This window comes from Didymella exigua, assembly GCF_010094145.1.
Source record: "Didymella exigua CBS 183.55 unplaced genomic scaffold M421scaffold_5, whole genome shotgun sequence".
Classification (NCBI taxonomy): domain Eukaryota; kingdom Fungi; phylum Ascomycota; class Dothideomycetes; order Pleosporales; family Didymellaceae; genus Didymella; species Didymella exigua.
In genome coordinates, this window is record NW_022984779.1 from 396,045 (window position 1) to 420,104 (window position 24,060).

General features: G+C 51.3%; 8 protein-coding genes and 1 non-coding gene across 9 annotated transcripts; 7 read left to right on the plus strand and 2 right to left on the minus strand.

Moving 5' to 3' along the window:
- Positions 1-884: 884 nt before the first annotated feature.
- Positions 885-2,773, plus strand: M421DRAFT_98745 (MBOAT-domain-containing protein; the record flags this gene model as incomplete). Its single annotated transcript, XM_033598651.1, has 2 exons — positions 885-1,647; positions 1,695-2,773. The coding sequence occupies 2 exons, from the start codon at positions 885-887 to the stop codon at positions 2,771-2,773; spliced, it is 1,842 nt and encodes a 613-aa protein (XP_033451890.1).
- Positions 2,774-2,897: 124 nt separating this feature from the next.
- M421DRAFT_417411 (ubiquitin carboxyl-terminal hydrolase 14) lies at positions 2,898-6,111 on the plus strand. Its single transcript, XM_033591455.1, has 4 exons — positions 2,898-3,165; positions 3,218-3,285; positions 3,330-5,381; positions 5,428-6,111. The coding sequence occupies exons 1-4, from the start codon at positions 3,138-3,140 to the stop codon at positions 5,677-5,679; spliced, it is 2,400 nt and encodes a 799-aa protein (XP_033451891.1). The 5' UTR covers positions 2,898-3,137; the 3' UTR covers positions 5,680-6,111.
- Positions 5,927-7,092, plus strand: M421DRAFT_317088 (uncharacterized protein). Its single transcript, XM_033589261.1, has 3 exons — positions 5,927-6,314; positions 6,445-6,738; positions 6,789-7,092. The coding sequence occupies exons 1-3, from the start codon at positions 6,173-6,175 to the stop codon at positions 6,935-6,937; spliced, it is 585 nt and encodes a 194-aa protein (XP_033451892.1). The 5' UTR covers positions 5,927-6,172; the 3' UTR covers positions 6,938-7,092.
- Positions 7,093-8,242: 1,150 nt separating this feature from the next.
- M421DRAFT_98754 (uncharacterized protein) lies at positions 8,243-10,648 on the plus strand (the record flags this gene model as incomplete). The annotated part of the gene is made up of 5 exons (XM_033598653.1): positions 8,243-8,301; positions 8,364-8,486; positions 8,548-8,588; positions 8,865-10,310; positions 10,494-10,648. The coding sequence occupies 5 exons, from the start codon at positions 8,243-8,245 to the stop codon at positions 10,646-10,648; spliced, it is 1,824 nt and encodes a 607-aa protein (XP_033451893.1).
- Positions 10,649-11,161: 513 nt separating this feature from the next.
- Positions 11,162-15,360, plus strand: M421DRAFT_417414 (uncharacterized protein). Its single transcript, XM_033591456.1, has one exon. The coding sequence runs from the start codon at positions 11,242-11,244 to the stop codon at positions 15,082-15,084; it is 3,843 nt and encodes a 1,280-aa protein (XP_033451894.1). The 5' UTR covers positions 11,162-11,241; the 3' UTR covers positions 15,085-15,360.
- Positions 15,361-15,585: 225 nt separating this feature from the next.
- M421DRAFT_98756 (glycoside hydrolase family 5 protein) lies at positions 15,586-17,445 on the plus strand (the record flags this gene model as incomplete). Its single annotated transcript, XM_033598654.1, has 5 exons — positions 15,586-15,609; positions 16,181-16,291; positions 16,342-16,608; positions 16,720-16,841; positions 16,956-17,445. 5 exons carry the CDS (start codon positions 15,586-15,588, stop codon positions 17,443-17,445), a joined length of 1,014 nt encoding a protein of 337 aa, XP_033451895.1.
- A 1,014-nt stretch (positions 17,446-18,459) lies between these two features.
- M421DRAFT_417415 (uncharacterized protein) lies at positions 18,460-18,992 on the minus strand (the record flags this gene model as incomplete). Its single annotated transcript, XM_033591457.1, has 1 exon — positions 18,460-18,992. A coding segment is annotated over exon 1 (224 nt), but the record flags the coding sequence as incomplete, so codon positions are not given.
- A 1,644-nt stretch (positions 18,993-20,636) lies between these two features.
- Positions 20,637-23,197, plus strand: M421DRAFT_56227 (D-xylulose 5-phosphate/D-fructose 6-phosphate phosphoketolase; the record flags this gene model as incomplete). The annotated part of the gene is made up of 3 exons (XM_033595381.1): positions 20,637-21,356; positions 21,404-22,183; positions 22,232-23,197. 3 exons carry the CDS (start codon positions 20,637-20,639, stop codon positions 23,195-23,197), a joined length of 2,466 nt encoding a protein of 821 aa, XP_033451897.1.
- Positions 23,198-23,793: 596 nt separating this feature from the next.
- M421DRAFT_t30 lies at positions 23,794-23,889 on the minus strand. Its single transcript has one exon. It is a non-coding gene; the product is annotated as a tRNA-Asn (tRNA).
- Between the last annotated feature and the right edge of the window lie 171 nt (positions 23,890-24,060).

Here is a 24,060-nt window from a genome sequence, read left to right on the forward strand (position 1 = left end):
GATGCTGATATGCTCCACGCGAGACTTCAAAGGCACAATTGGCAAGAGGTCAAGGCTGAGTAGGCCGCCTGACGACCAAAGCCCAGTTCCTTCAAGAAGTGATGTAGTTATTTCGTGTTCTATATGAATGATAATACCATATACGCGATCTGCAGTGACCGGTGAGAGGTCTCATGATGAAGTTTTCGAGGTGTATACCGCATCCAGAGAGCCCAGAGAGCCCAGCGAGGCTGTGTCCGTCAGGCCAGCCATTATTCAGAAGAAGCAGAAGTCAAGGCCACCACCGTCCTAACCGAGATTGGCGGGCCGGGTTGGAAGAAGCCAAGGTCGTGTCACGTCGTTGTGCAGGACTTTATTAGAAGTCTGACCTCCTACACGTGATTTGAAGTGCAGCTGCAGCCACATGGTGTGGCGTGCGGCTGCTTCCCCCTGTAGCTCGAGATGGAATTGCGGAGGCAGGTACGACGATCATGCGTCATCGCCGACCCTGGCTTACTACTGGATTTTCGGAATGACCATCGCAAGGCCCTGCTCGTTTTGCCCGCGAGCTTCAGTAGATGCTAGAAGTCGCGTGCACCATATCGATTTTAAAGCTGGCCTGTGGTCCTCGCACTTCCCTGCCGATTCCTACTCGCCCCTAGATCCCGATGTTGTCGTCACGGCTCCGCACACATCAGAGTTCGTGTCAAAGCTCCTTCATAACCCACATGACGGTCGCCTGAACATTAAATCTCACCCATCTGAGCGGTTTTTGGACATTGTCCAAACATTCCATGATGTCTACAAACGACAGCGAACGGCGACCCTCGGCCGTCGTGCATGCCTTCGACGGGCTCTCGAAGACACCTCGGGAAGGATCGTGGACACAAGAGAGTTCATCAGACATGTCAGATATCGACGGCGTCTCCCAATTGAGAGCATCTACCAAAATGGATGCCGCCGGCAATCGAAGCGGGAATACGACAGCGATACCTTCTGACAGGAGCGAAGATGGGTTATATGATGACAAGGGGAATGAGAGCAGAAATGAGAAGAGGAGGAGGAAGAGCATACGGGTCTTAATCGATGATTCGGGAAAGAAGACTCAACACAGTCTGACGGCAGAAGAACTCCGGGAGATCATGCGCTCCGGTATGCAAAAGGAGGTGGAGAAGCTGAGCGGGAAATCGAAGGCCAGGATACGAGATCTGGTTTTCACCCGCCAATTCACGACCTTTGATCGTCAGAACCCCAACGCGTCCCAGTCGCCTTTCCACGGCTTCTTCACCTTGTTCTGGATCGCCATGGCCTTGCTGCTTACACAGATTGCCGCCCGGAATTACAAAGAAGAAGGATCAGTGTTTGGAAACGCAGAGATATTACACTTGATGGTAGACCGCGACCTGTTCGTGCTCTTGGCTACAGACACAGCTATGTGTGCTGCCACCAGCTTCGGGTTCTTCTTACACAAGGTCATCGCTGCAGGCTACCTGTCGTGGAGTGAGTCAGGCTGGATCATACAGTCCGTGTGGCAGTCGTTCTTCACGGGTTTCGTAATCTTCTGGACGTTCTGGCGACAGTGGCCCTGGACGCACACAGTGTTTGTTGTCTTGCACGTATTTGTGTTACTTATGAAGCAGCACGCGTATTCCTTTTACAACGGTTATTGTAAGTTCAAGGCTATTTCTGAACATCGCTTGCTAAGATGATTCTAGTATCACGCGTTTATCGCAGGCGTAACCTGCTCGAACAGAAGCTTCATCAGCTTGATGACCTTAACGCTCAACAAGGCCTCTCGCCAACTTTACCAAGTGCTGCGACGCTATCAGCAACTGGTGTCAATTGTTCAGAAGACAATACGCTGACGCATCGCAAAAGCCGCGGTCCGAAGTACTCTACCGACTTCTCGACAGAGGAGTCGCAGATTGCGTCTATTGGCCAAGCTATCGAGACCAACGAGGCACTGGACAGCGAGCAAATACAGACTTTCCATCGTATTCTCACGACCGAAGTCACGATCTTAGACGAAGAACTTCGCGGCAAATGCTCGACAACCGCCAACATGTATCCTAATAACTTGACATTGTACAACTTCATCGAGTGGACCTGCTTACCTACCCTGGTTTACGATCTCGAGTACCCTCGTCAGGAAAGGATCAACTGGTGGTACGTAGCCGAGAAGGCTGCCGCCACACTGGGAGTCATCTGGGTCATGGTCGTTGTGTCGCAAGCGTACATCTATCCCGTCGTTGTCGAGACCACAAGACAGAAGGAGGCAGGCATGTCGCTCGACGAGCGATGGAAAGAGTTCCCTTGGGTCGTCAGCGATATGCTGTTTCCCATGCTTCTCGAGCAGCTCCTTTCCTGGTATGTTATCTGGGAGTGTCTACTTAACGTGTTGGCCGAGATCACGCGGTTCGCCGACCGTGACTTTTACGGCGACTGGTGGAACAGCGTGAGTTTTGATCAGTATGCACGCGATTGGAACAGGCCAGTTCACAATTTCCTCCTGCGCCACGTGTACCACTCATCCATCTCATTCTTCCACCTGTCCAAGATGCAGGCTACGTTCTTCACATTTCTACTCAGCGCCATCGTACACGAAGTTCTTATGTTTTGTATCTTCCACAAGATCAGAGGATATCTGTTCACATTCCAGCTGACGCAGCTGCCTCTTGCGGCCTTCATGAAGACAAGGTGGATGAAGGAAAAGCACACGCTAGGAAACGGCATCTTCTGGTTTGGACTGTTTATCGGACCCAGCGTGATCACCAGTCTTTATTTGATCGTGTAGATCAGCTTAGTAATAAACGAAAGAGTGGATGCATTGCAACGAACAGTGTCGTGAAATGGATGTAAAGTGCTTGTGCCAAGAGTGACGACTGACAAATCGACATTCTGGAAGCCTGAGAAAAGAATATTACTTGAAAAAGCAAAGGACTGGGAAAGCATCTGCCTGACAGCTGGAGGAAAAGCTCGGGGGCGAGGGGTGCAACCTTGCCCCACACTGGAGCTATGTCATTGCCGATCGCCAGGGACCGGCAGCAAACTGCAGGCGCGCCACGCGTTTGTCCTCGCTCTTAACTCTCCCGCATTGCCTTTCCTTCACCTTTCTCCGTCACTTGTAGGCTTCAAACCTCAAGGTCACTGTAAACATCATGGCGTGCGTACACGTAGACGCGCCAGGTAAGAAGCCCGCTTTGCCGCCCACCCCGCAATTATGTTTACATGTTTACAGAGCTTCGACCGCCTGGTCCAACCCAGTCTGTTTATCGTGAAGATTGCACACAGTGCTTCGACTCAATAGTAATTAGCCCCGTACCTTGAACGCTTCAAAGCTGACGATCTAGGACGATCCTACTGGCCTCGATGTATGCCTCTACTGCTTCAACGGTGGGTGTACCGCCGACCGCAGCCACTCTATCCTCCATGTATCAGGAACCTCCCATCCGCTTGTTCTGAACATCAAGCGCACTCGCAAGCAAGTCACTCGTGACTCGGAACCGCCGGCAAAGATGACAAAGCTCTCGATTGCCGCTGAGACTGAAACCGACCGCTACGACACTAAGACAACCGTCAAGTGCTACGAGTGTGGCATTGATGAGGTGGACAAGAGCTCTGGAAAGCTCCCACAGCTAGTCGACGCGGTTCTCAAGGCCAACACCTTTGCCAGACAGGAGGAAGTCAAGGCGTGGGAGCAGGAGATGACGGCTTGCGAGCACACACTGTGTTTAGAACAGCAAGAGGCACGACAGATCGAGTCTGGTGCTCTAGGGCACTGTTCCGAGTGCGAACTCGGCGAGAATCTGTGGCTCTGTTTGAGTTGTGGCAACCTCGGCTGCGGGCGACAACAGTTTGGCGGCATTGGTGGCAACTCGCACGGTGTTGGACACACGAAGTCGACAGGACACCCCGTCGCCGTCAAGCTGGGTTCCCTCACTGCCGATGGCACTGCAGACATCTACTGTTATGCTTGCGACGAAGAGCGAGTTGACCCAGAACTACCGAATCATCTGGCACACTGGGGTATCAACATCAAGGACCGAGTGAAGACGGAGAAGAGCTTGACCGAGATGCAGGTTGAGCAGAATCTGCGATGGGAGTTCTCAATGACAACAGAGGATGGTAAGGAGCTGAAGCCTCTGTTTGGCTCAGACTTCACAGGACTCAAGAACCTGGGCAATAGCTGCTACCTCAACAGCACACTGCAGGCGCTGTTCGCGATACCGGAGTTCAGAGACCGATACTACCTTCCGGAGCAACGCCCACCAAACGCAGCGCTTCCTGCTGAAGATCTGGAAACCCAGCTCCGCAAGGTCGCCGATGGTCTGATCTCGGGGCGGTACTCGAAGCCAGACAGCGATGTCGTCGTCACCGAGCACACGCCCGAAGCTCCACACCAGCGCGGTCTTGCCCCAGCCATGCTCAAGCACTTGATCGGTCGAGGGCACGCGGAGTTCTCAACGATGCGACAGCAGGATGCTTTCGAGCTGCTACTCCACCTGCTCAAGCTCATTTCCAGATCACAGCATGTTGCGCCTTCCAAGGACCCTGTCGATGCTTTCAGGTTTGCCATGGAGCAGCGACTTCAGTGCATCAGCTGCAAGCGAGTCCGTTACCGATCAGATGAGCAGGAAAACATCTCTATCCCCGTCCCAATTCGGAGGGTGCCCAAAGAGGCGCAGATGGACGCTACAGACAGCCTGGGCAAAGAAAAGGAGAAGGAAGAGTTCGAGCCTGTCACATTGAAGGAGTGTCTAGACGTTTTCACTGCTGAAGAGATAGTTGAGCTCACTTGCGCTTCGTGCGGGAGCAAGGATGGCTTCACGAAGAGGAGCCTGTTCAAGACGTTTCCTTCAGTTTTGGCTGTCAACGCACGTCGCTTTGAGATCGTGAACTGGGTGCCAACAAAGCAAGATGTTCCGGTTATTGTTGGTGACGAGGAGATTCCTTTTGATGCATACAAGTCGCACGGCCTGCAGGACAACGAAGAGGTCCTGCCCGATGATGGCGGTGCCGGTAGCTCCTCCAAGTGGACGCCAAACGAGGCTGCGTTGTCCATGCTTGAGGCAATGGGTTTCCCTCGTGTGCGATGCGAGAAGGCGCTGCATGCCACCGGCAACGAAGATCCGGAGGCAGCCTCAGAATGGCTCTTCGCTCACATGGAGGACCCCGATATCGACGACCCGGTTGACTTCAACGCTGGTAGTGGAGGCGGCTCTGGTGGTGCCGCGAGTGCAGTCGATCCAGAAAAGATTGAGCAATTGAGTGGCATGGGCTTCAACGCTCCACAAGCTCGACAGGCACTGAAGGAAACCGGTGGAGATATGGAGCGCGCTGTTGAATGGCTGTTCAGTCACCCCGAGGCTGCCGGCGACTTTGGCGATGATGCAAGCGCAGAAGTGAGTCAATAGCACATCAAAATCTTCAACGATCTAACATGAATAGGCACCTGCTGCACATCAGGAGAAGTCGGTCCCAGGAAGCGACAAGCTGCCGGCCAACTTCCAGCTCCAGTCCATTGTCTGCCATAAGGGCAGCTCTATCCACGCCGGACACTACGTTGCATTCGTTCGTAAACAGCTGCCTGACGAACAAGATCCTGCGTGGGTGCTCTTCAACGACGAGAAGGTAGCTAAGGCTGCCGATATCGATGAGATGAAGAAGTTTGCGTATGTGTATTTCTTCAGGCGTTTGTAAGACGGGCGGTCTAGGTTCAGTGGTGAGCTAGCATAGCGGGAGCGGAGTTGATTGCGATTGGCGCGTTTGAACCTGCCAAATCAAAAGAGAGATGTTACATAGTATGATCATAGGCATCATAGAACAGTCTGAAGGCGACAATGTCACGAAGTTACGACCACAAAGTTGAGCTGGTATGTGCGCGGTGCATGGTGCTGCACTGCATCAGATTATGCAAGTGATTACATTTGTGGCCGATCTGATAAGGAAAACGCATCCGGCGATGACGGTCGCCGCGCAAAGAGTGGCTCTTGTCCGGCGGATTCACCCCACATGGGCCAAAGCTTGGCTCTGTGACCGAGCTCGGGGGCGATAAACTTACGTCTTTTCCCTCGACTATCCATCACACCGACACCACCACCTACACCAGAGTTTCCACACACCAACCATCTTCTGCAATTTATTAATTGCAAGACCTACGATAGTCAACAAAACACATACACACCTTTTCGCCATGTTCAGGAGAGTCGCAGCAGCAGTTCCCGCCCAGGCCGGCCGTGTGCTCGCAACCGCCGCCAGACCCAGCATCGCCTCGCCTCTCCGTACAGCAGTATCCACAGTACCAGCAGCAGGCAGGCGGCAATACCACGAGAAAGATAAGTCGCGCCTTTGCGCAACGTCGATGATCGTAGAAGCGTGGCAAGCATCGGAGCCGATTCCGAGCCGCTCCTTTCAGTCATCACGGGCGCAACATTGACGAGGACGACCGGCTAACATCCGCAGCACTGCTCGATCACTACAGCCGTCCCCGCAATGTCGGGTCCATGTCGAAGACCGACACTGACGTCGGTACTGGTCTCGTCGGCGCACCCGCATGCGGCGACGTCATGAAGCTGCAGATCCGTGTTGACCCAAACAACAACACCATCAGCGACGTCAAGTTCAAGACATTCGGTTGCGGCAGCGCAATTGCCAGTTCAAGTTACTTGACCGAGCTGGTCCGCGGTATGACTCTTGAGGACGCCGCGAGGATCAAAAACACAGAGATCGCAAAGGAGCTGTGCCTGCCACCTGTCAAGCGTAAGCTCTTCGTTCTCGAGATGTATGCGGATGGTTAATGACCGTTAAAGTTCACTGCTCCATGCTTGCCGAAGACGCCATCAAATCCGCTATCTCGAACTACTACACCAAGAACCCCAAGGCCCGCGCCACAGATCTCGGCGGCAAGTCGGCGCCGCTGCCCAAGGTCGAGGTTGAGACCGTTTCTGCTACCGCGTAATTGACGGACGAGATATGATCGAAATTGACATTGATACCACAAGGTGGATGGCGTTGGATGTGGAGACGAACAGAGGGAGTTCGGGAAACGTTGAGCGACGTACAGATCGATGTACAAAACCTACCTTGCGTGTCATTCGCATCACGCCTTTCGCTTCTAAGCTTTGTCCGAACAGGTTTGGCGTTGTGAGTTCGTTACCGGCTCGAACGAAGTGACGGACGAGTCGGAGCTGTTTCAAACATACACACAATGAATAAAAAATTTCAAAGAAAGATGAGACGCTGAAGTGATGATTAGATTTCGTCGATGTTATATGGTTGCACATGCGAGTACCATGATGACTAGGGAGCGCCATCTGATAAGGAGAGAGAATTCGAGCGTGTGAGAGGAACCGCAGATTTTATATCGAGAAGATAGGTTAGATCGGGATTTGTGGTATACAACGCTTGTGTGAGCTGAGTGTCACGCCACTTTCCGGGAATGCTGTAGGGAAGCCGGATAAGTAAATCTCGTGATGCACGTATGCAGGCATTGGTCTGATTATTGATGATCTGAGCATGCACAGATCATCCGTCTGACAAGCAACGGCCTCTGATTGGCTCTGATGCCTTTCGCTTTCTTGAACAAGTGCAATCTGCACTTTTCGAAATTCGCCTTAATCGGCATCTTGATATCTGTGTGCAAAACAAAACAGATGGAAAGAGGACACGCAGCAAGAACTACAGTTAATCATCTACTAGTACATACACAGGGGATATCACAGCTGACAGCCTGATGGTCAAGCTACCTGGATTAAGTTTAGACTAGACCAAAGATCGGCAAATTCGACGGAGAAGTACAGCGACGGAGCACCCCGCCTCCCATCCTCGACTATCAAGCCGCTGACATTTACGCATCGACCCAAAGCTCCCTTATCTCGGATGGGCTACCTGTGCGTTAATATTAGGTAGACTGCCACTTTAGGTAGGCAACTTAGGGGAGGCAAGAGCGTAGTTATTATTAACATTGAATTCCTTCCATCTAATTTACAGCAAAGATCCTGGACCTAATCGCCAACTGTCGAATAACACCTGGTCACTAAGACAAACCTTCTGAGTCCCAGAAATGAAGAGACCCAAGAGACTCTTATTATGATCACGAATCTCAAAATTAGGAGTAGTCAGCCACGCCGTCACCGAAGTCATTCTGGAAGCTGTTCTCGCTTGAAGTTGTCTTTCGCCGACCGATGGAGTCGAATGTCTCTTCTCCTCATTGCGACACCTGTCTAGTTGATGTACGATCCACTCTTTCTTACTCGATTCAGCTATGAGTTTAGGTTCGCCAACCACGAGCATTTGCGATGCGGGATCTGGCCGGCCTGTTGCGTAAGTGTTGTCATTCCTCTTATCCGCACACCAGAGCAATTTCGTTGACAGATATTGCGTAGATGCTCACGATGCAGGCAGCGCCGTTCTGGTTGCTCCAAAGAGCGCCCTCAGTGTTCAAGATGTCGAGACAGCGGACTCGACTGCATCTACGAAGAAGCAAGAAAGATAACCATCACCGAAAAGTATGCATCGGCCCTTGAACCTGTCAAAATGACGAGGGCATCCATCTGACAGTATTTACAGCTATTTGAGAGATTTGGAGGCAAAGGTCAAGGAGTATGAGGGTAGGCAGCCTTCCGTGGTAGCTTCGCTTCACAGCAATACGAGGGCGAAACTAAGTTCGAGCAGCTTTGAAAGATCACGGTCAAGCGTCACCCATGACTGTCCCAACAAGGGTGCGGCCAACTATAGGGGATGAAGGCGAGGAAATCGAGGACGAACTCCAACTTCTCGAGCCATTCACGCACCTCGGTGTGAGCTTGCCCGGAAGACCATCAGTCAGTATGTGCCGCACATGATTCTTATCCCCCAGTTTTAGATCATTGTTGACTTCGGCAAAGGTTTCAAAGGTCCAGGGTCATCTGACAACTTTCTCCGCGGCTTGCGCAACCTATCGGGTCTATATTATGATGATGGCGGTCTCGATACTAACACAGACTTCTACAATCCAGATGCTCTGCGATCACGTCCCATGTTCCCACGAAACAAGGCCAGATTACCCCCTTGGGACATTGCTCGACGTTTGTTCGCTATACAGTACACATATATCGGCACCATATTCTGTTTTACTGATCCGGAGGCCTTTGAACGATCACTTCTTGAAGCTTATCAGGGTCCGCCCCAAGGTTCTGATAAGGAGGGTCGCCTTGCGTATGCTAAAGTACTGATGATCTTGGCCTTTGGTCAGCTGTACTCGATCAACCAGTGGATCGACTTCAAGGGGCCTCCTGGATTTGATTATTTCACAGCAGCTCTGGAACTTCTGCCCGAAATACACGAAGAAGGATCGATACTGCGTGTTGAGGCATTGGCCTATGTCGGCTACTTTATGCAGAACATGAACCGTCGCGATGCCGCTTTCCTCTACATTGGTATGGCACTGCGAATGGCCATCTCACTCGGTCTCCATCAAGAAGCCGCTGGCACTGGCCTGGATGAGACTACTCTGGAACACCGGCGGCGCGTATGGTGGAGCATTTACAGTCTGGATCGCATTGTGTCTGTCAAGTCGGGGAATCCACTTACTATTCAGGACGAAGATATCGGTATCTCGATGCCGTCCAAGCTTCCTAGTGAGCCCGAGTACTGCCCAGCAGTTGTACTCCGTCACTACACGGAATTGTCGCGTATTCTTGGCGAGATTCTTAGCCGCATCTACCGTAAAACGCCAAAGTCAGGTAGTCGCCTAATGGCTTCGGTGAGAAACATAATGATGTCACTCAACAAGTGGCATCGCGAACTGCCGGACGGCCTGCGTTTCGATCCGGCCAAGCTGAGCATCTCACGCGAGTCCGTGTCGACCTTCTTACATTACTACCAGTGTATCAACATGACTGCCCGCCCTCTATTGTTCCATGTCGTGCATCGGCGGCTGAAAAACAACTACGGCGGCGCGGCAAAGGAACAAGACTGGAAAGTCGGACTCTCGCACACCACAATCCGCGTCATCGAAATGTGCATCTCGGCTGCGCAAGAAACAATCAGCATGATGGTAATAGCGGCACAGCTCGATCTCGTAGCTACCTACGGCTACATGGATAGTGAGCACGCATTCAGCGCCACCATCGTCCTAGTTGTGGTCTGTGGCGCCTTTCCGACCGACCCCGGAGCCATGAAAGCTATGAACGCTGGACTCGATCTGCTGCGGGGTATGTCGCAAAGGGGAAATAGTCACATGGGTGCCAGGTATGAGCTGCTTGCGCATTTGAAGTCGATCCTCATGCCTGGTGCTGTGGGCACAGCGGTGTCATTTCTACCAACAAAACCAGCTGTGGCCCCTATCTTTGGTGTGTCGACGTGCAGTGAGGGCGAAGCTCAGACGACAGACCAAACGATAAACAGAGCCGTTGAAAACCAGGGCGTGATGATGATCGGTCATGTACCCAACGTTGGTGGTGCCGACTCGGACTTTGGCAGCACGTCTGGCTTCTCCCCTGGCGCCGGAATCATGGCCAACCACACATTCGAAGACGTTTTCTACGACGTGGACGCTAACTTTGGAAGTGTTCTTGGTGGAGATGACGATTCGATGTTGTGGGAGGAAGGTTTTGCAGATCCAGCAGGCTATGATTTGACCCAGTGGACGCAGGCAACACAAATGGCCGTAGATGGGGGCAACTCGTGATTTGAGGGTCGCCTGAATTGTCTGGAATAACAACGATTAGGAGGCTTCCACATATGCTCGCCGTTGTAGCTGTAATCTCATTTTTAAGAATTTTGACATGTTGTACAAGCACGTTTCCTTCCTTACCAAAACCGGGTGTGACCGCGTACCCGATCATTGAAGGAAGTTCGACTACATACACTAGCACCTGAGCTTATCTTCAGACTAGCACTTTTTGCTCTGCTTCTATTTGCTGTAGTCTGTAATATCAGATTGCTTAAGGGCATCATATTGCGACACTTTTCCGCGGTGGTATCTGGGGGCTGGGCCGCTGAGAGAGCAGCAGACACTAGCGCTTCCAACGTCACCTGCCGGCAGCTCTAGCGTCTGGGACCCACTCCGACTCGGATCAGCTCAAACGTCTCTTGGCATCCTACTCTTCGCGAATGGCTGCGCTGCACTACCGACGCAATGGTAGGGACTAATTCATAAGATGTCGAGGCGGCCCACCTCACCTACTCGATCATTCATACTCTCCAGCCGCTTCGTCCTTTCGCGCATCTTGCCACTCTTCGTTTTTCTCTTTCACATTGACCTTCTACTAGTACCATCAAATGGCTGCCGATGAGTCGCTCAACATTCGTATCTCCATCGATCGGGGTGGCACCTTCACTGATGTGCACGCTTCAATACCCGGTCGACAAGACACAATCCTCAAGCTGCTCTCAGTTGACCCTGCCAACTACAAAGATGCACCAACAGAAGGTATTCGAAGAATACTAGAGCTGGCAACCGGCAAGCCGCACCCTCGGGGTCAACTCCTAAATCTTTTCCACATTGACTCTATCCGCATGGGCACTACCGTCGCGACCAACGCACTTCTTGAGAGAAAGGGTGCCCGATCGGCGCTACTCATAACTAAAGGCTTCAAGGATCTACTACTTATTGGCAACCAATCACGACCCAAGATCTTTGATCTTTCTGTGGCACGCCCTGAAGTGCTATATGAGCAGGTCGTCGAGGTTGACGAGCGCATCACCATGGAGGACTACACCGAGGATCCCGAGTCTGCAAAGACTCTGCCAAGTGCCGCGATGCCGGAACTTGTTACTGGCATTACTGGAGAGACTATTCGCATCATGAAGAAGCCTGACGCTGAAGCTGTCAAGTTGCAACTCCAAACTCTATGGGACTCGGGCTTCCGGTCGCTTGCCGTGGTATTTGTTCACTCATACGCCTATCCCGAACACGAGCTATTGATAGGAAAGCTCGCAGTAGAAATGGGCTTCTCCATCACCCTGTCCTCCTCCGTGCAGCCCATGATAAATGTGGTGCCTAGAGGCATGTCTGCCATGGCTGATGCTTATCTTACTCCGGTCATAAAACTTTACATTGACTCCATCTCAGCCAACTTCGAGGGTGGATTTGAATCTCACAATACCCGCATCGAGTTCATGCAGTCCGATGGTGGCCTTGTGGATTTTCGAAATTTCAGCGGTCTCAAAGCTATCCTCTCAGGCCCAGCTGGCGGTGTTGTCGGCTATGCCCAGACATCATGGGATACCGAGGAGAAGTGTCCCATCCTTGGGTTCGACATGGGCGGTACCTCTACTGATGTATCGAGATATGCCGGCGTGTACGACCACGTCTTCGAGACCACCACTGCTGGCATTTCGATCCAGTCCCCGCAGCTTGATATCCACACTGTCGCTGCCGGTGGTGGTTCTATCTTAGCCTGGAGAAACGGCCTTTTCAATGTCGGCCCTGAGTCAGCCTCTGCACATCCCGGGCCCGCTTGCTATAGGAAAGGTGGCCCTCTAACTGTCACTGACGCCAACCTCTTTGTTGGCCGGCTTCTGCCGCAATACTTCCCGAAAGTCTTTGGGCCTAACGAGGACGAGCCTCTGAACAGAGAAGTCACAGCTCAAAAGTTCCAAGCTCTTACAGAGGAAATCAACAAGGATCGTTGCAAGAATGGCCAAGCTCCTTTCTCCGCTGAAGATGTCGCGATGGGGTTTCTGGAAGTCGCTAATGAAGGCATGGCTCGGCCTATCCGCGCTCTCACCGAGGCCAGGGGCTTTGAGACCTCAAGCCATCACCTCGCTTGCTTTGGTGGTGCCGGTGGCCAGCATGCCTGCTCCGTTGCCGACGTCCTGAGCATCTCCAGGGTCATCATACACAAATACTCATCTATTCTTTCTGCATACGGTATGTCTCTGGCCGACGTTGTCCACGAGGTACAGCGCCCTGCTGCCTTGACCTACTCTGCTGAAACGGAACCCGAAATCCAATCCCAGCTTCACGATCTCGAGTCTCAAGCGCAGCGCACGCTCTCCGGACAAGGCTTCTCGCTTGAGCAGATATCCTACAACAGCTATCTCAACCTGAGATATGCAGGTTCCAGCAATTCACTGATGATTCTTAAAGGCGACGACTGGGATTTCAAGCAAGGCTTTGAGGCGGCTCATAAGCGCGAATTCGGATTTAACTTTAGCAACAAGCCCATCTTGGTCGATGATATCCGTGTCCGAGCCATCGGTGCCTCTCAATCCCGCCTTGAGAAGAGCCCTTATGCTCAGATGAAGCTTGTTCAGAAGGCTGAAGTTGAATTGCCGGCCCAGATCAGCACCAGCCGTGTCTTTTTCGCTCAAAGTGGCTGGGCTGAGACTCCTGTCTACGAACTCCAGCATCTACTCAACGGAGCGCGTCTGACCGGACCAGCTTTGGTCATCGACAAGACGCAGACCATTCTTGTCACTCCCCATGCTATCGCTACCGTCCTTGACAACTATGTTGTCATTGACCTCCCATCTGATGTCTCTTCCAAGGTTCAGCAACAGACTGAATTCAGCCCTATTCAGCTGTCAATCTTTGGCCACCGCTTCATGTCAATTGCCGAACAGATGGGTCGAACGCTACAGAAGACTGCAGTTTCAACCAATATCAAGGAGCGTCTAGACTTCTCTTGCGCAATCTTTTCACCTGACGGCGGATTGGTTGCAAATGCACCGCACGTGCCTGTCCACCTCGGATCTATGCAGTTCGCTGTTCAATACCAGCATAAACTGTGGGAGGGTAACTTAAAGGACGGGGATGTGCTCGTGTCTAACCATCCGAGCTGTGGCGGTACCCATCTTCCTGACATCACCGTTATCACTCCTGTGTTCGACAATGATGTTATCGCATTCTACGTTGCCAGCCGTGGTCACCATGCGGATATTGGCGGGTTACTGCCTGGCTCGATGCCACCTACCAGCAGCGCATTATGGCAAGAGGGTGCTGCTATTGAGAGCACCAAGCTCGTGAGCGCAGGAAAGTTCGATGAGGACGAAGTTAAGCGGCTTCTGCTCGTGGAGCCCGCTCAATATGATGGCTGCTCAGGCTCCAGAAAGTTAGCGGACAACATGTCTGACTTGAAAGCTCAGATTGCTGCCAATGTCAAAGGCATTTCCCTCATCAAGGACCTCATCATCGAGTTTGGCTTGGCCACTGTGCACCGGTACATGTATGCCATTCAGCATACTGCTGAGCTCGCCGTGCGCGACCTCTTAAAGGCTACGGTGGTCAAGCTTGGCTCCGCGCCCCTTGAGGCAGTCGACTACATGGATGATGGTACGCCGATCAAGCTCAAAATCACCATTGCGGACGATGGCTCCGCTGAATTCGACTTCACGGGTACGGGCCCGCAGGTTCTAGGCAACACCAACGCCCCGATTGCTATTACACACAGCGCCATCATATATTGCCTGCGGGCTCTCGTCGCCACAGACATTCCGCTTAACCAAGGCTGCTTGAACCCTATCAGCATCCGTGTCCCCGAAGCCAGTATCCTCAGCCCAGCCAAGGGTCTTGCTGTGGTCGGTGGTAACGTCCTGACCTCGCAACGGATTACCGACGTTGTACTTCGAGCATTCCGTGCATGTGCCGCCAGCCAGGGCTGCTGCAACAATCTCACGTTCGGTACAGGTGGGAAAGATTCTATAACCGGTGAGCACGAGGATGGTTTCGGCTATTATGAGACTATCGCCGGTGGTGCAGGTGCAGGACCTACCTGGGAGGGTACAAGTGGTGTGCACGTCCACATGACAAACACACGTATCACAGATCCAGAGGTTTTCGAGAAGCGTTACCCGTGCATTCTGCGCGCGTTCACTCTGAGGGAAGCTTCTGGAGGTAAAGGCCGCCACAATGGCGGTGACGGCACAGTGCGCGACATCGAGTTCAGGGTCCCCGTGCAGTGCTCTATCCTCAGTGAGCGGCGATCCAGGCAGCCATATGGAATGGAGGGCGGCGGGGACGGATCTAGTGGTATCAATCTGATTGTGCGGAGGGATGACAAGGGCAGAGAGAGCGTCGTTAATCTGGGCGCTAAAGCCACAACGAGACTGGTTTCGGGTGACAGGGTAATCATTCAGTCCCCTGGTGGTGGCGCTTGGGGTTCCCCTGAAACTAGGTAACGGTATCAGCATATTCAATGGACACGCGTGAAATAGGCGTGAGAGGTTTCATTTCAGATCATACGAAGGACAGATATCAGATGGTACCATTTTATTTGTGCTGTGATAGCAATCATTCGTTTACAAATCATCTCTTGGGGATATGGTTGCCATAAGTGAGGAGATATTGCAGGAAGAGCGGTACGACAAGAGAATTTCAACGTTGAACACTTGAACGAGCTCGAGAAAACGAAAATGCCGTCTTGAATATAGCCAAACTGAAATACAGTCGTCAAGGGGTCGACATGTGTCACAACGATCGAATAGATTCTCATTGTTTCAATTCCTTTCAAGGGCTATTGTCTCATAGAAAGGATCGTATTGCGTTGGGATACATGTGACGGCGCCATAAAACGAGCCGTAGTTACAGAGCACTAAGGGAAGTGTCACCACTACTATTCAATCTTCATATGTAGGGTTTTTGGTACGACAAACCGCTTATTTGGCGTTTTTAACGACTGCATGCCATCATGTACATTGTTGTTCGTCAGCCTCTCGCCAAAGCACACGAGCCTCTGGAAAAGACCAAGACGGGAACGACGACGTACAGGCTCAATCCCAGTTGTTAGGAGGATTTTCAATGCCGATAAACTTGAGGTGCTTTGCAATTCGGGTAACTGCTGCCTCTCATCCATTTGGAAATGTCTGCCTCTGCAGTACCACCAGGATTAGGCCTGAGGTCATTCAGCATTCCGTCGACCCTAAACTCTTCAGGATTCAATAAGGGTAATGACTGAATACGTCATTCCCTTTTAATCACATTCCGAGCGATACAGTGTCAAATCATAGATCTTCTGGTTCTATCAAGTGATAATCGTGATGCAGCCATGGCCCATAAGTATTGACTCGCTATCTTTTTAAAGTTCGCTCTGAAACTCTTGCCCTTTCACTCCATTTGCTCTTGGATTTACTCATTGTGATCTGCAGCCTATTTGCAGCTGCAATTGTGGTCGGCTTTGCTGCTGGTGTTCCCCAATACTACCCATTCGTGTCCCCGTCGGATCCCCTATACTACCCTCCTAACCCTCCTAATCTCGATGGCAAGTTCATCAACTAGACGATATACAACGCTAACGGTGTAAATCTTGGTGCTTGGCTCGCAAAGGAGCGTACTCACGACCCTATCTGGTGGGTTGAGGTAGGAGAGGCAAACGCCTTAGACGAGTGGGCAAGTATTCGAACATTCGCGCGCGAAATTAGCATGCTAAAAGATCAAAGACCCTGTGCGAAACTCTAGGCCGCTGGTGTGGGCCTGTCTTGAACAGTCGTTATGGCAGCTTTCTGAACTTTACCACCATCGATGTCCTCGCTAGCGTTGGCGTCAATACGCTACGAATTCCTACGACATACGCCGCTTGGATCAAGGTCCCCGGTTCCCAGTTTTACTCGGGCTACCAGGTCCAGTTCCTGGACCGCATTGTCACCTACGCTGTGCAGCGCTACAACATGCACATCATTCTTGGTCTCCATAGCCTCCCTGGCGGTGTCAACTCGCTTGACATTGGTGAAGCATTTGGTCACGATGCCTGGTTCTTCAACGAAACCAATCTTGACTATTCTTTTCGAGCCATTGACTAAATGCTCATGTACGTCAAGTATTCGCCCCTTGGTCTTGACAAATTCACCATCTCTCCTCCCAACGAGGCCTCCGACACTAATCTCGTCAGCTTTGGCTCGCCCGCCGGCTTGACTGACAAAGGGGCTGCCTGGGTCAACAGGTACTTGATGAACGTGGTGGGCGATCTTGTGTATTTTGTTACTATGGAAGAGCGCTTATCTACATGTGTGTGTGGGAGCGGGAACTAACTAGCTGGCCAATCAGAGGGCGGCAGCCTCGAACAGTACTTGAACGGTGTGCTGGACGGCATCAAGCAAGTCGATCCGCGCATTCCTATGATGCTCCAGGACAACTTCAAAGGCGCTGAGTTTTGGGCCTCCTTCTATAACGAGACTGAGAACATTGTCATCGACTCACACGTGTACTACTTTGCCTCCGGTGAGCAAACGTATGCAAACTTCATCAATCCCGCAGTTTGCGGTCAGGCTCAGGCCATTGCGCAGCAGACGAAGTTCCCAAACTATATCGGCGAGTGGTCGCTGCAAACTGAGTTTAATAACACCTTCGCTGGACGCGAAAGTGTCTTCAATGCCGAGAGATATGCATTCAACGAGTACAATAGTGGCAGCGCCTTCTGGACAGCTGTCTCATACAGCACAACCCCAGTCGCGGGCCAGGGAACCCAAAGGAAGTACTGGAGCTATGTTGATTTGATCAATCAGGGCGTTATCAAGCCGGTGGTGTCTGGGCAGTCTTACTGTTGAAACATGCAGTGTGGTGATCGAGGCGGTCGAGCACGGGCAGTGTGCCTACTTTGCAAATGTTGCCAATACATAGCACAATTCTGCCGATGTATGCTCCTTTACCTTATACACAATTAGTGTACAAGTAGCATTTCTCTGTACTGGGTTACAAAGCTCGTGTGAGAACATGCTTCCAGGAGTGTAATCTATTTCTACCATGCGTTCCTAGTGGTCAATGTAAGGTGCTCATGCAAAAGTGTATGATTGAACTGACACATAGAACGCAATTTCGTAGGGTGATGAGCAAGGGTCAAGAAGCAACCTGCAATTTGATGCCGTTTGTATTACACTTGTAAGCCCGCTCGGCCTGAAACATGAATCATCCTTTCTGAATCCCGGGACCAATATCCCAGAGGAGTAACAACAATCTGAGAAAACGATCTGGTGCCATGATTGAGGTGTCGAAAACAAATGTTCGGGAGCAATCTTACAAACCCCAAACTTCCCGTCTTGTAGATGCTTCGTTGAAATCGGGCGTCGGGCGTACCTCTATTAGCGATTGCACGGCATTCCACTGCCTTTGAACACACAAAAGGGATTCACCCTAATGTATCTACACTGCTTAGTCTCCCCAACTGGCGGGGGAGCTGTAGCTTAAAACGGTAGTAATACCCGCGTAGGCAAGAAATGCTTTCTAAGGTAGTGTGCTAGCACTGTAATCCCATAGCTCAGCACGTCGTATATGCCCTTCGGGAGGCGAGATAGTGGACTTAATCCCTATTATCTAGACGTAAAATGAATACCAACCAACCAATCTATTAGCGATTGGTATACTATGCCGTGTGGCAGTCGGGAGATACTTAATAGACTGAAGCCGTCGTTAAGGCAGGGCAGCGAAGACTAATTGGCAAGGATTAAACGACTGTGAGTAAGGGGGTAGGCGCGAGTGGGACATATATTTCATTTCTACGAGAAAGCCAAGAGAAGGCAAACACATCAGAGATCTGTTTATCTTACAATTCTTTCAGAGTTAACGTGTTTTACCGTGTTAGGTCAACCAACGCCCGGAGTCAACCAACGCCCGCTATTTACCCGCAAAATCTGCCTTTTTTCTAAGACTTTACCTAAGAATAACTTCTTAATAGCCACGTTAACCCTAAATTGTTGTCCGTCTATCCACTAGGTGATGTGGTGAAGTGGATAGAGTGCTCCTCTGGGTTAATCTCATGTACCTAGCTTGCCTGTACGTCACAGCCAGCAGCTGAGAAGATGATGCCCAGGGGAAGGTGAGATCCATCAGCACATATTGCAGCCAGCAATGTCACCTACTTACGATTGCCATTGTGGAGTGACTGATTATACTGCCTGCGGCCAAACAACAGCTTTTTAAACACTCTCTTACTCCTGCCACTAACCCCAATTATAAAGCCCTTCTCATCTATATTGTATATGTTCTTAGGCTGGGTGTTATACTCAGCTATCTTGTTGTGCAAAAGCTTAAAGTATAGGCTGTACTTTGTGTAACAACTATGCACGAACACGACACGTGGCATAGCGCTTATAGCAGCTAGAGGCAAAGCTAGCTGGCTAGCACTATTATTGTCTATATATATTATACTACGCAACGAATACTTGCTTAAGTATTCTTGTGCTTACCTTTTGGTAGAAGCAGAGAAGTCACGTAGTATTGATTTCGAGGGCAGGGCGCCTACTCTGTTACACTCTGCCTATACCAAAAGGTAAGCACAAGAATACTTAAGCAAGTATTCGTTGCGTAGTATAATATTTATAGACAATAATAGTGCTAGCCATATCGCTGTTTGGCATGACACGATCCTAACTTTGGCGCTGAGTGCATCACAAACTGTACGGACACTTACGTTTGACAAGGTGGCTGGCACCTCCACCTGCAAGCGTTATACAGGATTGCTGTCCTGTAGCAGCAACAACGAAAAAAGAAAGACATACAACAGCGGGTATTCGCTAGTGGTCACCCACCTAACTACTAATCCGCCGGTACGTTGCTTAAATAGGGCTGAGCGAACGGGAAGCCTTGTTCTCAACGTCCTATGGTCGTATGTGATAGAAAATTAAACACGAATTATTAATATCGCCACCAATATATGCAATCATTGCCTCGCTAGCTGAAATGCAGCTTGCGTCCGCCAAGGCAAGCCACACCATTTTGCGCTTCAACTTCTCTCTAATAATGCCTGCGATTCCTGCACTATGCTGTGTCAAGGCCTTACAATGCTAGCTGGGCTTCAAAGCTCGGTACCCAGCAGAGCTATTCATGTATTTCGTACTGGCCTATGGACGGTGCGCAGACATCTCGTTGGTGATTGCGATGCGGCATAAAGATCCGTCGAAGCCACTCCGCTCGAGGCTCCTACGTTGCCCTGCCTAAAGCTTGAAATTTGAGGGCCCCAGCCAACTTAAACATCTCGATCGCTTGGAGAATCAGCTCGGTTCTCGGTGTCTCCAATCGAGACGTGCGGGGCAGCTGGATGCGCCAACGTCACTGGCACTTAAGACACTAGGCGTGCTTGTTTCAATGGCAAAGTTTGAGCTGTTCTAATCTCGAGAAGTACGGCTGCCATCATCCTATCTCCTGATCGTGATTGCTCGGGCAGATAAGCTTGGGGTCGCCGCGGTCACGATGAGGCCATGGTCAGATATTTGGAAAGGCAAAATATTAGAGCTCTGACATTGTCCGGCTCAAAAGCAACGGCGGCAGTTCAGGCTAGACCCAGATAAGAGCTTAGCGCAGTCAAAGTGGGGCTTTTTGATGCATCAGGTCATCGTGCTATCATGACGCAGCAAGGCACGCAAACACGAACAGCTCTAATTCGATGAACAGCTCACTTTATGATGAAATGTTTTTGCAGGACCGGTGCTAGACCCTCAGTGGCCAATGGCACAGCAAGAACAATGGATCAGGAGAGCTTTCCCTGACAGCTTCCAACGCCCAGAACCGGTAGCTACGGCGTTCAAATACAGCTGGCAGCCCATTGCGTAGCCTTTTCTCTACACTTTGCGCTGAGCTCTCAATCGGCGGCGTAGGCTACTTCGAAGCTCCAAATCCTTTCTGAAGGTTCTCAACGAACTGAACTTCCGCCCGCATCCGCCTACTACATCATTGCAGGCGCGTCTTCACATAGAAGTCAAAGGCACGCGTTTGCCTATTCGTGTCCTCAGAAGCAACAGCAAATATGGACGCAATGATAACCGTCGCGGCTTCTGAGCCCGAGAAGCTCACCGAGGATGTTGAGAACCTTAGCTTGTCACCATTTGGCATCGCCAGGTCTTCAGTCAACGAGACACCACTTACCGACGATGAAGTGCGCCTGATGACCGATTACTTCCACGCTTCGATGTACATGTGCCTAGGCATGATTTACCTTCGAAGGAATCCTCTCTTACGCGATCCGTTGACGGTCGAGCACTTGAAGCGCCGCCTCTTGGGTCACTGGGGATCCGACGCCGGCCAGTCGTTCACATACATCCATATGAACCGTCTGATCAAGAAGTACGATTTGGACGCTCTCTTTGTTTCTGGTCCTGGCCACGGTGCGCCTGCCGTTCTTTCCAACTCCTACCTCGAGGGTGTGTACTCTGAGGTTTACCCCGATAAGAAGGAGGATGAGGAGGGCTTGAGGAGATTCTTCAAATACTTCTCATTCCCTGGCGGTATCGGCTCGCATGCCACTCCCGAGACCCCAGGTAGTCTGCACGAGGGTGGAGAGCTTGGGTATTCGATCTCTCACGCTTTCGGTGCAGTCTTTGACCACCCAGACCTGATTGCGCTCACGATGGTCGGTGACGGCGAGTCTGAGACTGGTCCGTTGGCTACGAGCTGGCACTCAACCAAGTTCCTCAACCCCATCACTGATGGAGCTGTCTTGCCCGTCCTCCACCTGAACGGCTATAAGGTAAGACCCAACCCACATGTCAGACCTTCAAATTGCTGACTTCACAGATCAACAACCCTACGATTCTCTCTCGTATCAGCCACAAGGAGCTAGAGGCCCTTTTCGTTGGATACGGATGGACACCATACTTCGTGGAGGGAAGCGATCTGCCGTCGATGCACCAAGCTATGGCTGCTACACTGGAGCGCTGTGTCACAAAGATCAGGGAATACCAAAAAGAAGCCCGCGACTCTGGTAAGGCCTTCAGGCCCCGTTGGCCTATGATCGTTCTTCGCACACCTAAGGGCTGGACTGGCCCCCGCAAAATCGGCGACCACTACTCTGAAGGTTTTTGGCGCGCTCACCAAGTTCCCATCACCGACGTTCTTACCAACAACGAGAGTCTGAAGAAGCTTGAGGAATGGATGCGCAGCTACGGGCCCGAGAAGAAGTTTGACAAGGATGGCAAACTCATTCCTGAGCTGAGGGATCTGGCACCCACAGGCAACAGGCGTATGAGTGCCAACCCAATCGCAAATGGTGGACTGCTGAAGAAAAAACTGCACGTTCCGGACTTCCGCAACTACAGCGTTGAGGTCAAGAAGGGTGGTGTTTCGAAGATGGGTAGCATGGCGAACTTCGCTGCCTTCCTCCGCGATGTCGTCGCTCAGAATATGAAAGACTTCCGGGTTTTCGGCCCCGATGAGACTCAATCGAACAAGTTGGACAAGATCTACGAGGCTGGCAAGAAGGTTTGGTTAGCTGACTACTTCGAGGAAGACGAGGATGGTGGTAACCTTGCCTATGATGGACGTGTCATGGAGATGCTCTCAGAGCACACAGTCGAGGTACGTACAGGTACATGTTCACCAAATGTTGGTTACTGACAATTGTAGGGTTGGCTTGAGGGCTACATCCTGTCCGGACGACATGGTCTCCTCAACAGTTACGAACCTTTCATCCACATCATTGACAGCATGGTGAACCAGCACTGCAAGTGGATTGAAAAGTGTCTCGAGGTTGAGTGGAGGAAGAAGGTTGCGTCGCTCAACATTCTTCTCACAGCCACCGTCTGGCGACAGGACCACAACGGCTTTACGCACCAGGACCCTGGTTTCCTTGACGTCGTCGCAAACAAGAGCCCTGATGTTGTGCGTATCTACTTGCCTCCTGACGCCAACTGCCTCCTCTCAACCATGGACCATTGCCTTCGCAGCGAGAACTACGTCAACGTAATCGTCGCCGACAAGCAGGAGCACTTACAGTTCCTCACCATGGATCAGGCTATTGAGCACTGCTCCAAGGGCGTTGGTATCTGGGATTTTGCTTCTAACGACAAGGGCGAGGAGCCCGATATCGTCATGGCATCTTGCGGTGATGTCTCAACTCATGAAGCGCTTGCAGCCACTGCTCTCTTGCGCACTCACCTACCACAGCTGAAGATTCGCTTTGTCAACGTCGTTGACCTTTTCAAGTTGATCGATGCAAGCGAGCACCCTCACGGTCTGCAAGCACATGAGTGGAAGGCTATCTTCACTGACAACGTGCCTTGTGTGTTCAACTTTCACTCATACCCTTGGCTCATCCACCGCCTTACATATGGCCGCAAGGGTCAGCAGAACCTACTTGTTTGCGGGTATAGAGAGAAGGGCAACATTGACACACCGCTCGAGTTGGCCATCCGTAACGGTACCGACCGCTACAGTTTGGCCATCAATGCCATCGACCGCATCGCTGGACTGGGTAACAAGGGCGCGGCAGCTCGCGAGGCGATGCTCAACGAGCAGATTAAGGCGAAGAACTACTCTTACCACGAGGGACTGGATCCCAAGGAAATTGATGACTGGGTCTGGCCTTTTTAGATATTACATACCTTTGACCTCAGACTAGGTGTTGTCTCAGTTCATGACAGCCAATAATGACATGACCTGCTCTTTAATCGTGCTATTGTCCATGTGCAGCTTGGAGACATTTCAATTTCTGGTCAACATGATTCACAGCCATCATTAGCACGCCCCGAGATTTACATCCTCTCCCCGTGTTCCAATCTGGTGCGTGTACACATGGGTCCCAGGAAACGCTGGCTGTAAGCAGAGATTGTAGAAGTCTCCAGAGATGGTGTTTCGTACAAAGAGATATCCACACAAGTACCAAGTACCTGATGGGCTGTCAGGAGCAGATGAGCATGAGAAGTGTGGTGTGGTCTCGAAAAGTGCTTAGAGATTTGACATTCTGCTAGCATCACAGCACCCCTCCGAACAAACAAACCTCAGCGTGTCGCACGCTACAAGTCCACAACCACGACGACATGCAAAACAGAAGGCACGCTAGCTGCTCTACTCGCCTGCCCATGGCTGGAAGAGACGTGAGAGTTTCCCTATCATCTGACAGCGAGTAAAAAGAGAGTATTACCGCCTGTCAGGGACACCACAAAGACTAAAAAAGAAGCGTTTGTTATCTCCCCCGGAAAGGCTCGAACTTTCAACCTCCTGATGTGCAATCAAGCGAGATGCGGATAACAGTCAGACGCGCTAGCCAATTGCGCCACGGAGGATCAGCTTTTGCTGGTGGTTGCGCCACGACTTTCATGGGTGGCAATTGAGGAATAATATTTATATTATAATTCTTTTAGAAAACAGTGAGGCTCACGGAGCTGTTTCCAGCGTTCATGAATGCAGTGGCCCTCAATGTGTCTGATTTTGCAGGGCTGGAATGCGCGGCAATG